At 38.1% G+C, this 13,119-nt stretch overlaps 1 protein-coding gene across 2 annotated transcripts in view; it reads right to left on the minus strand.

The window, feature by feature from the left end:
- LOC109089012 (disco-interacting protein 2 homolog B-A) overlaps positions 1–13,119 on the minus strand; it is a 47,510-nt gene that overhangs the window by 16,022 nt on the left and 18,369 nt on the right. For both annotated transcript variants that reach the window (XM_042751033.1, XM_042751032.1), the window contains exons 2-4: positions 2,275–2,346; positions 1,219–1,356; positions 237–362 (exon numbers count right to left, since the gene is read on the minus strand). In XM_042751033.1, coding sequence (XP_042606967.1) covers positions 237–362; positions 1,219–1,356; positions 2,275–2,346 — 336 coding nt within the window. The remainder of the gene's footprint in view (positions 1–236; positions 363–1,218; positions 1,357–2,274; positions 2,347–13,119) is intronic.

A 13,119-nucleotide genomic window follows, 5' to 3' on the forward strand; every position in this document is an offset into this window, starting at 1 on the left:
AAAACTAAATACATATAAGACAACAAAAGGCAGACACATATATTGCCTTAAGAGTGTATTAGCAATGAAATTGTGGTTACTTAATTCAATTAATCACATGTATCAAATTTGCTATATATATGTGGCCAGGGTGTGCCATAAAGGTTCGGGTGTGCCTGTATTTTCTGAGACCCTGCTGGTCAGTGAGATCTGGACAGAAGGAGCAGCAGAAGGCTTGTGGGCGAAGTGGGACCAACCGGGAGGAGTGCAGTTTTCCGCAGGAGATTGGACGAAGGCTGAACGACGCTTAGTGGGCATGGGAAGGGCCATCTTCGCCTCTTTATGCCTGGCCAGAGCTGCTTGCACAGCCTCTGTGTGGATATCTAGCAGAAGGATGCAAAGAACAATGAGAAGAGAGAACGAACGGTACAGAAAGGCAAACGGAGAGAAAAACAGTTACACAAAGCCACATAACAGGAGGCAGATGAGACATCCAGCAATGTCACCAAACAGTAACTGTAGTTACTAAACTGACTCATGTAGAGACAAAGAAATGTCTCTTCGTGGTGACAAATACATTAGAGAGCTACATAGAGGCATTCAGTAACACAATGTACGTTTATTTGGGCCTAGTTTAAGAAACGACTTGAGGTTTGGCTGGTTAGTACCTTCTGGTTGATGCTGTAACTACACAATAAGGAGACAAAGCATCTTTCTCCATTGCTAACTTTTCAAAAATCCTGCATCTTCCAAATATTACAGATGTTTTGCCTTGTAAAATTTTGAAATGGGCTTCTTTGGGTCACTCTCAAAAAGTATCGGTAGAAGTGTAAATTGCTGTTCCAAAATGTTGTTCCAAACTCATTAGACATTTTCGGAAGAGAAGAAATTATTGAATAAAGTCTTTTCTCTGCACACAAAAAGTATTTTTGTAGCTTCATAAATGTCATATGGACTATTGATGTCCTTACTACCTTTCTGGGCCTTGAGCGTGTCAGTTCCCTTGCTGTCTATGCAGGGTCATAAAGCTTTTGGATTTGATCAAAAATATCTTACTTTGTATTTCGAAGATAAACAAAGATCTTACAGGTTTGGAATGACATGAGGGTGAGTAACTGATGACAGAATTTTCATTTTTCTGCTTTACTGACGAGATTTACTGATTAGATTTATCAGGCAGCCCTATAACCAACCACAAATTTTTGAACAGTAGTGTACTGACAAGCTGATTTTGTTTACCTGACCGATAGCGGTCATCTCGTGTTCCCCCGCTGCGGTGAGCTCGGTGTTGCCGTGGGGCGGCAACGGGGACGGCATTAGGGGTAGAGGTAGGGTCTGAAGAAAGGCCCGGGGTTAGCTGGATACTCACATCCACATCTATAAAGATCACAGGGTGGTGAGGGTGAACAAATAATGACAGTAAGCTGTAAACATGTTTGGTATTACATATGTTATATATACAGTATGAGGATGGAAGTTAAGACGCAGACTGGGCAGAAGTGGACTTCAAAGCGTTAAAATGGCACCTTTGAAGACACACTTGGTATCGGGGGCTTCGAATGAAAACATATCTACAAAACAAATATTGCTACATATTGCGATTGAGATATTTGAAGGTCAAACCTATATTGTTTAAACAACTTTTCCCTGCAATCTACAGTAGTATGCAATGGTTTATGTAACCATAGAACAAGGACGTCAAATAGTAGGTCACTGAACTGTCAAAACCCACCAATACAGTGAACTTAGCCATTTCAGTTCCTCTTTCATGCCTGTCAGTGGGCTGCTGCTTACAGGAAGCCTATATGTATGTATGTGTGTGTGTGTGTGTTTGTGTGTGGACATTAACAGGCCGGAAACACCCTGAGAAGTGTGATCGCATGATCAGAAAAATAATCAAATTACTCAATGCTTCCAGATAAGAAGATGGTTTACTAATGGCTGCTTTGGCCACAATATTATTTCAAGTGTTCATTTTATTTTTAAAGTGCAGTCTCTTTATGCAGATATTAATCCCTTTAGCAGGTCAAGTTCTACAGATCACCATTAGGGTGCAGCATGGAGACACACATTTGCAAACAATACAGAGGAAATAAAACCAAATCTCACATGCATATTTTATGGAACTGGGTTAAAATAGTGCAATATAATTAATGCAATGTCACAGATGTCATACTTCTACATTATATTTAATTGACTCAGCCAGTGTGAAGATGGCATTGTGTGGCATGCAAAAAAAGAAACAGAGAGGAGGAGGAAAATTAGCAGACAGGAAGTCTGTGTGGTGAGTCTTACTTTGGGTCTGTGGTACGAAGGGTGCGAGAAGTTTAACTCGTTTCTTTTCATAGCCCTTCTGTGTAATGTCACCTGTAGGAACAAAATACAAAAGACACATATATATTTAGTTTGAGATGTGATGGGGCCACACGTCTACAAACATAAGCTGAGCTTTCTGGCTTTGTGACAACGGGTGAACAGACAACACACAATAAGTTTCTTGCAGTGTATTTCCCAATTGGTGGTTATTGCAAAAGCAAAGCATCCCTACTATTGCTCATACTTATGGTTAACTTGTATCTTAATGCTTTTCTTCTGTGAGACACAGAAGGGGAAATGCTTAAGAAAAAGCCCGTCAAGGGGACTGGAGCAGTCAAGTTCCAAAATGGCAAAAGGGCACCATTAAACAAGACTTAATTATTGCTCAATTGTTAATTGAATTTTAATTCTTTTTAAATAAATACATTTTTCATATTTTCAGTAGTTTTAATTTATATCTTATGTTATTTTAATATCATGGTATTTATTAATATTTTGAATTAGCCCTGTATTTGTATATTAAGTTTATTTAAATATAGGCTATACTTCAAGTTTTATTATTTTATGTGCTTTTTTCATTTTTATTTTTTATATCTCTATTTTGCTTTTTTCTCATATCAGTTTTAGACATTTTATTTTGTTATTTGCCCAAAAAACATTTCTAATTTTCATTTTAGTGTACATTTTTATTTGCTTTTTTATTTTATTTTAGCTTTATTTCAATTAACAAAAAATGTAATAGTTCCATTTAACCATAACACTGCATGAGACCATAAGCTATATTTTAAGTCTCCTGAAGTTACATGACAACAAAAATCAACATTCACTTATCTTCCCTTCATATATCAATTGCTTCGTTATTGATCAAGCAACTAAGGTTGAATGGATATGGATTGCATGACTTTCAGGCCCTGTTTACACTAGTGTGTTTTCGTTTTAAAACGCATAACTTTTGCTATGGTTACGCCTATCATTTACACTACTCTGGCATATTCGACCCTCAAAAACGTAGACTTTTGAAAACACTGAAGACCCCCTTTTAGTTTGAAAACTCTGTGGTTGCATTTCAGTGTAAACGGACCAAAACTGAGACTTTTGAAAATGATGGCATGGCTGCCCACTTTCGCTCTGCATATTCTTGATGACCGTGTAAACAATAACATCATGCGCATTGTTGTACCCATAGATGTATAGGTAGATTCCCTATTAGATCACTCCAAGCACGTAGACGTGTCCATGATCTAAATAATAGGGAATCTACCTACATATTTATGGCTGTACCTGCATGGATGGTCACGTGACATGCATTTTAGGTTGTGCAGTGTAGACGGAGATCGTTTCTGAAACGCAGCGGAAACGCCAGTGTAGACAAGGATTGTTTTAATTCAAAAACGCCATTTTAAAATGAAAATGCACTAGTGTAAATGGGGCCTCAGACTGTTCCTCACATAAAGCTATCAGCTTCAGAAAACCTGGAAGATAATCATTTTGACTGCTTTTCTAAAATGTTTATGGTACTTTTGAATTATTTTGAAGCTTGGCAGCACAGATCCCCATTCACTTTGACTGTAAGGTAAACAGTGGCCAGCACATTTTCAACACTTCTCCTTGTGTGTCCCACAGAAAGAGGAAAGCCATAAAGTTTGAAACAAAACAGGAGTGAGTAAATAATGACGGAATGTTCATTTCTGGGCTAACAGTTCCGTAAAATGAAGAAAAAACAAACAGAACAAGCAAAAACACAGAAGGATGGCCACGTGAGTTACCATCACATGGATCTACCTTGATTCTGTTCATTTTCTCATTTCTCTTAAAGTAGTTTTTGACCTATTACCATCAAAGACCACTATGAGAGCTCCTCAAACTTACACAAAACACCCCTCTCTCACCCATGTCTCCTTTAAGCTGTGGAAAACAAGTAGCTCCTAAACTCCAGTGACACACGGCTGGATGAGATTCACACCTCATGGCCTGCGGCGAGTTTGAGGCAAAGTGCATTACGCAGCCAAATCGGGGCTAAACAAAACCAGGAGTGACAGATCTGCTGACGACTGTCGTTTTTCCAGAGGATACAACCAGGCTCCCGGTAATTTTCTAAACCAGATCTGGTCCGTTTAGGAGACAGCTATCAGCTTCAGGTGATAAGATTACACACAATGGTGTTTATGCTGAAAAATCAACATGCAACAGGTCAGCATGAGCTTCACAGACAAAAGAAGTGAAAAGGAGGCAGGTCAGAGGGGCCAAGTGGGCCAGTTCAGCTATGAAAGGGGAGAAAAAAGAAAGCAAGCAGAGAAAAGAGAGATGGCTCTTTCTGTGGTTGTATAAGAAGGAACGGGCCACACTGAGCACAGACTTCATGCCTGGTTACTCTCTCTGCTTAAGAATGTGGCCTAGAAACACAACAGCCCTTTCCTGCCCCCTCTGCTCAGTATGTGACAGCTCACATAAACACACAACATCCCTTATTCAAACATTTAACAAACATTACAAATGTCATTTTTGAGCACAAAAAATATTGCCGTAGTTTCATAAAATTGAACTACTGATGTCACATGGACTATATTAATAATGTCCTTACTATCTGGGCCTTGAATGTGTCAGTTATGTTGCTGTGTATGAAGGGTCAGTGAGCTATCCGATTTCATCAATAATACCTTCATTTGTGTTCCGAAGATGAGCGAAGGTCTTACGGGTTTGGAACAACATGAGGGTGAACAATTAATGACAGAATTTTCATTTTTGGGTGAACTATCCCTTTAATAAGGTGCTCTGAAGAGTTTTCAGGGCATTGCTATGGTGTTATAGATAGTGGCCAGGGCATACTATGGTGCTGCTTTATTGTTAATATGGTTCGTTTTGGCAGTTCAAAACAGCTGACCAAAGCGAACTTTCTGGGGGAGTTCATTTTGGCTCCTAAACACCTTTGAACTTCCATTGGTCCGTGGCGGTTACACTATCAGTGGGTGTGTTCTGAAACTCCACCTTTTTTGACGTGCAAATGTTTTTTCCCGGTTCGTTTCTCTATTTAACGGAGGTGAGGCAAGAGAGAACAGTATCTCCGGCCTAGTCACTAGCAAAATGAATACACTGGAGTGTCGAATAGCTGAGTTGGCACAGATATATCCGCACCTGTGCGATCGCTCGCAGAGAGACTTTAAAGATTTACAGAAAGCATTTAATTCATAGAAGGAAATTGCAACGAAGCTTGGTGTCGACGACCCGGAGTTATGCAAAAAGCGATGTAGAGAAACATCAGATACAAGTTTTCCAAAGTCATGAAAATAATGAAAGGAAAGAGTAAAGATACAAGGTAGAAAGTACCAAATACATGTGTTTCAAATAAATGTTACACCATACTGCTGCTGCTGTTGTTTTTCTTTTAATAAACAAATTTAAAGGGTATACAATAAATAAAATGCCTAATGAACATACAATAATAAACATTTGTTTTTATCAAAAGTAAATCATGACACCACATAAAATATAAAAAGGTGTAACAATTTATCCAGTTTAATAAAATAAATGAACACTAATAAAATAAAAGTAACAAACTGACAATATTTTTTTCCAATTTTTCAGACTATGAGACATTCATACTTCCCATAAAGGACTGATTATGGTTCTTTTGTATTGCAAACATGATACTTGACTCTGAACTGTTGCTAATCATTATTATTTTGTCTATAATATTCTGACCATTGGGGCCTGTCTCACACCTAGATTGCCTACACTTCTTCATTTCATTGTTTGTTGCGTTTAGGGGACACGCGCGGGCATCGCAACACGTTTACATTAATCCACACCCCGCCTCCAGCAGCGCTGAGGTGTCGGAATGTTCGGAAACAGTATGCCGTCACTCAGCCTTTTCGAACTTATTTTTGCCCCCAAACGAAGAATGAAAATGAACTTCGTTTGAAGTATACCGGAGCCTTTACCATCATGTCATTCTAAACCTATACAACTTTTTCTTCGGTGGAACATAAAAGATGTCCATACAATGAAAGCATGTTGTCCAAAATAAAATAAAATAAAAATACCTTCCACAATGAGATTGAAATGGTTTGGAAAAACATAATGGGGAGTGTTCAAAACACATACAGCGCAGAATGGTCTACATACCAATGTTTACTTGGGTTAAGGGATTTAATCAAATTCCTAAACATGAGTATCAGCAACAGTAATAGAGATGCTTGTCTCAAACCGCACTAATAAAGAGCTCAGCTAAAAACAGTACACACACACACACACACACACGTGTAAGAGTGTAAAGCTGCTTTTTGCATGCGGGCAGCGTGCTGGGCATATGGAGGGATGGCTGACTGGAGTCTCATTGTGTGTGTGGGTGATGTGGGAGACTGATGTAATGCTGGGAGGGCAGCTGGGTCACACACACACACACACACACACAGAGTAGGGTCTGTGTTCGCACAACAACAGGTCCGCACAAACTGGCAGTGCCACTCCAGCACTGAGGGAGCTTTGTGCCCACTCGTTCTCTTCTAAAGAGCAATTCTTTCCCTCCCTTTCTCACATCTTTTCATCTGTTCATCTACACATACCTGTCTATTTAAGCACTGAGGAATCATGTCTGACTGTATCTGATCGGCTGACAAACTCCAAAGAAAAGAAACTTTGGCCTATTGTGACGGCTGTGATGTCTCATACAAGTGTGTGTGTGTGTAAGGGTCAGTGCACAGGATATGAACATTACCCCACCCAGCGTGGCCTGCCAAAAGTGGTCCCAGTGTATTCATGGGGAGGAATGTGCTGATTGGATGATGACTGGGGCCAACTGGCTAGCAGAAAGGCAATGGTGGCCAAATGGGATAGCTAGCCAGTTCCCTTCAGGACTCAAAACACAGACTTCACACTGAACGGACACACAAGCACACCATGAGCGGCCCAGTGTGCGTGTTTCTACAAATACCTGTTTAATGTCCACGCAGTTATCTGTGTCAGTGTGTCAGCGCTTGGATTCACCCTACACGCCTGTCAGGATCTGTGTGTGTGAGTGTGTTTACCATACACGCGGCTCAGGCAGAGCCAGTAGCGGAGGAAATGATAAGCTTGTGGGGCTTCCTGCTCCATTGGGCCCCAGGGTGACTGGAAAAACCCATGAGCACAAGGGAGGAAGTTCAATGAGAACACACACACACACAAGAAAGTGAGGGCAAAAACAAAGAACCCGACTAAGAGGGTGCTGAATACCCCACCACAGGAGTGCTGTGTTTTTTTCTGTGGGTTGCTAGGCTTCAGGCTTTTGCTGTCTCTAAAATGAGGCGAAGGCCCCGAGAAAGACAGGAATATAAATAACTTGCCTGATGATTTTTCATAATCTAGCCCATGCTAAACATAATTCCCATGAGCTAACGGCTCTCATTCCTCAACGGTTAAACAGTTGCTGAGGTGATATCCTTGTTTAACTCATACACCGCCTAATAAACAAAGCTGTGCGTGCTGCATGTATGCAGCATCTTTGTTTGGATTGTGATTAAAATACAGTGGTTGCCAGAGATTTTTTTTATTTGTATTATTTATTTGTTTTATAATTTCAGTTTAGTTTTGTTATTTGACATACTTCAATTTTCAATGGTTGTAAAACACTGATCTGCAAAAAGGTATTTGCACTGACTGACAGTGATTTGCAATGAAAAAGTGACTGCAAGTTGTTCATTTTCAGAGCAATTTGAGATGTTAAACAACACCATCTACTGGGAATTCAACTATGTTGAGCAGTTTAACCTCAAGTCCATCAAGAAAGATGATTCAATTCATGATTCATAGGTCATATTAACAATGATTTAGTTTGATTTAATTCACAATTAAATTTTATTTGATTCAATGAATGATTCAATTACATACAAAACGGCATGAAACAAATTGTGATCATCTTTTATTGTGACATATATTCAAGCAAAACATGATCTGCTTCATGATGCATGAAAAGCGATGACCTCCAGTGATTTAATTGCTTAAACACTCTTAAAGGAAGAACTTGAGTAGTTAAACTGTCAGGAGAGCAACGTATTAGTACCGTAAACATACTTGAGGCAATTTACATCACACATTTTTGAAAACATCATGATAGAATGATAGTATTAAAAAAAAAAAGCTGCACATTTTTTTCGGCAACACTCAACAAATCTGTGGTCTGGCTCTGAAAACTGGTTCACTCAAGCAAACAGGTCTTCTCAATAAAAGAAACCCTAAACGACTGTTCCCTACACTGAAAACACTTATCAAGGCTCTGTATACATTCCAACTGATTTAAGAGGACTCTTAATAAACACCCTCACAAAAGCTGCTTAACAGCCGTTCAGTGTTACTAATGAAAACACAGTGCCAAAGAAGAAGAAGTGTCCTGAAGGCAAGAATGCATATTTGCTGGATATTTGACTTCGACCACAACTGGGCCAAATTTAGCTGCTGATGCATGTCACAGGGTGCAGGGGTCAGTCCAAAAGAATCAGCTGTTATTAAGACAATGTGATGAGCTGGTGAAGATATTAACAGACTTAAAGGGCCCGACTAGGCAGATGGAATGTGTGGAATTACACACGGATATGCGAACACCCACATACACACAGACTCAGCACACTTTAAATCCATATTTCATCCATATGGTGCGGGGTTCAGCGATAGACCTGCGTTGCTTCATTTGCAAATTTACACAACTTTCAAGGTTGTTATTTGTCAGTTTACATATGCAGGTCATATGAGGGTGTTTTGAAAGCAAATGGTTGCCAGCTCTTAGCTTAAAAAAAAAAAAAAAAAAAAAAAAAAAGCTTACATCAGGAGTGCAGTGTTTCAGTAAAGTGTAGTAGATTGTATATTTATTTACATGATCGATTTAAATTTTTTCAATATTTTAAATAAATATTATGAATAAATTTAAATAGTTTGCAACCTGAAAGAGGTGCAGAGTGTGACATCATATTATACAACCACTATAGACCAGTAAATTTCTGCTTTTTTTTTGCACGCCAGTGTTATGTGGAAGACAGGGTGTCTGGTTCTGATAGCACTTCCTGTCAGCTTTTACAACCATCGTTATCACCACTCTCACGCCACATGCAAACAACCCGCCTACTGCGTCTCATTTCAAACCACTCTACTCAACAGTGTGGATATCGAGGAGTCTATAGCACTTAAAGTTAAAATGAGTGTGGCGGTACTGGGAATCAATCAATCCTAATTCTGTTTGTGTGTCTGCAGTTTAAAGAGATGATCTGAATCAACTAAGAAGCAGGAACTAGCAGGGCCATACCATATATCTCACCCATACATGTAGTGTTATGATGCTGAACACTGCAATCTGTGATCAAATGGGGTGAAACAAGATCTGTGAAACAAGGTGCTGATTGTAGTGGGTGATTTCCGGTTCTCCGTGTATGGGCGACAATCTGGTCTGTAGCTTCCGAGGTGAGAAAAAGCTCCTCGCGAGCAGCATAGAGCACTGATGGACAAACAGATTAGATGCTGACAAGAAAATAAAGAAAACCTGTGTCATGCCATGTCAACTGATTCTTTCCCAAGAAAGAGGAAATACCAAATGTCACATCAAGTGTCTCCAAAACCAAGGAGCTTCTGACCTAGACAGCATTTTTGCCCTCATTGGTTTATTCGCTGTCTATGTAGGTAGCTCACTAAGTTTGAATACACAGTCATAGTCCCTTTTAAATATAAATGTTTGGCACTAATAACAGTATTTTCAGGAGACAAATACATTACAAAGAACGAAAATGAGGTGACCAACAGCCTACAGCGGTTGTAGCATGATTGGGGCCTGTTCTGAGATTTTCAACTGCCTACAGTTTTTAATATAAGAATTAAAGCCACCTAAATGCAAGGAATACATTACATTTAAAAGATAAAATAAACAACTACTCTTGTATTAAATGATACAACTTTAATGGAACTTTGTAACACTCTCATTTACTCATTTTTCATCTTTTTTTAGCTCAATAACATTTAACATTTACATTTAAAATTCAAATCACTATTATTATTATTATTAAATCTATATACTATGATTATTTTCTATATACTAATAATTATTTTATCTAAAAGATTAACAATTGAAAATGAAGCAAAACTTGACAAGCGTTTTAATTAAAAAAAAAAAATATTCTAATTATATGTTGCCAGGGTTGGGAGCAACCCTAAAATAGGTAATCAATTTATTATTATTGTTATTAATATTATTATTATTAATAATAATAAAATTTATTTAGCATTACTACTTTAAGGAAAGCCTTTCTAGGGATGCAAAACGCAAAATATCATATTCTACACTCTATATGTAAAATACACATTTTCTTCTTGGCTGGAATCATGATTTTTGCACCGACATCTAAATTAACCAATGAATAAATAAAAATTAACTGCTCTTCTTATTGATTTTTGTTGTTTATTTTTAGCTAAATTATATTTAAATACTTTATATTTTAATATAAATTAAAACCCTGCACTACTTTAGGGACTATATTCATAAATTTTACAGCACTTTATCATAATAATAATAAATAAATAAGAGAAAAATATAAATCTAATAATATAATTTTAAATGTTAATATGGATAATACTACCGTATTACATTGTTATTATATAGCAGATTATCAGAGTATATAGCATTATATATCAATATAATTATATAAAATATGTAAAAAATAATTTTCTATAATTATAAATACTAAATAATAATACTATTATTAGTTATGATTGTCATTAATGAGCTTGGCTCTGTACTAGAAGAGCTGCGAGGATAAAGTCAAACAAGCAAAGAGGCAGGAATTCCCTGTAATCTGTATCTAATCCTTCCAACAGAAGAGAATTCAGTACAGCAGAGCCAATAATGCTACACTACAGGGCTACATCCTGGATACCATCACTTTATGATTACAATCAGGGTCGGAAAGTAAAAGCTGATTGTCTGAACTGCAACTTGTTGTTTCACATAATGAGAGACCATTAGCTCTAATAACAATTAGGCTACGTGACTATTAGACTATCAGGCTGATTAAACTTCAATAGAGGATGGGATTGATGATCATTTCTGATCTACAGTTAAAAGAAACAGGAAGACACACATCCTTCAGCAGGTTGGTCTTTATTTGAACAAGTGAGATCAGTCATAGTCAGAGCACCAAACAAATCAATAATCACACTGACCTTTGAGATCTGCTGGTTTGTAAAGTGCACTGTGTAAAGAGTCGTGTCACTAGCATTCAGCAGGCTGACACTCTCCATCACTGAAGTACTCACAGATGTGTTCCTGCTTTAATATTTACACACCGAGGTAGTTCAACGGCCATCAACGGCTCAATAAAAGCTCTGCAGTCCCAGTAACAATGAAACAACCCAACAAGCCTGCGTTAGCACCAGGGGAATGCTAGCTATTTAAACAATGTGTGAATTTAGCCACTAATCCTCTAAATAAATGAAAACTTGGGGGAGCATTTTCCACTGAATGTACTAAAACAATAATATGTGACTATGTGAATGGTATGATTCACTCTCTGAGAGAAAACTTTGCGATATGAACACGTCATAGACGGAGGAACATCCACTTTAAATCAAACACAGGATACAAAATTGAGTCACCGCACTACATGGGCGTTCACTCTGGCTGCGATTTGCACTGACAAAGCAACCGCAAATCATTCGTTTTGAATTCATTCAATGTGCAACAACTATGAATGGGAGGGCAGACTAAGATTGTGTATAACGGTACAAAAATTCAAACCACAGAGTTTAAACTGAAAGGTGCCAATATTTCGCTAATCTTGGACCCTGACAAGGTATTATCACTGAAAAACATTTGTTAAATGAAATAAACAAAATATGTAACAACTAAATAATAACTGGAAAAGCTACTATCTATCACTTTTCTCTACATCTATCTATATTCATGTTTATCTAAAACCAATATCTACAACCACTTCTATTGTTTTTATCTATTTATAATCAATTCACTTCTATCTGTAATAACTTCTATCTATTCTACCTATATCTACTTATAATCACTTCCATCTAGCGTATCTAAAATCATTTCTATCTATCTATAACTACTACTATCTTTAACCAATTCTGTCTCTCTATAACCACTTCTAGCTTCAAATCATTATCTATCTATCTATCTATCTATCTATCTATCTATCTATTATGGGTGCTATCCATTGACAGCATTGCAGCACATTCAGTTTTGATAATTATGTGTGTCTGTGTTTCAGACTATTGCAGACACGTCCCTACAGGGCTCCGGCCTCATTTAACCGGCCTAATAAGGACACTACATCTCGGTAAGCTTCCCCAGAGTGACTAATGAACAGGCCATGCAAGGGTGTGGCTTTAGGAGACTTTAAGAACATGTGTGTGTGTGTACTTGTTCTTGCATTTGAGGGTTACAGTCTCTCTAATGCAGATGAACATGGACCCCGGGGAGCCGGCTCTGTTGTAGGGCCATGAGAGAAACAGACAAGCCTGAACTAGAGCTAAACTGCAGAGGGTCAGCATGATTCTCTCTTCCATAAATTCCCTTGGTCTCTATGACAAAAACATCAGCCCATTCCCCAAACCACAGCATTCATAAGAGACCGGACTGGATCCCTCCATGAAACCTCTATAGTGCTTTAACTTCTGCCAAATGTACTCTGTCCCACATCAGTTCCCCAAAACACTTTCACAACAGTCATAAAAAATTACACTGACAACAAAACGGAAACGACTAAACAATGCTACATTCATATGATCACCATGTGTGATGGATGATTCATACAGAAGCTGTAATGGAAATGTTTAGAGTTGATTGCTCCATTTCAA

This window comes from Cyprinus carpio, chromosome B23 (assembly GCF_018340385.1).
Source record: "Cyprinus carpio isolate SPL01 chromosome B23, ASM1834038v1, whole genome shotgun sequence".
NCBI lineage: Eukaryota > Metazoa > Chordata > Actinopteri > Cypriniformes > Cyprinidae > Cyprinus > Cyprinus carpio.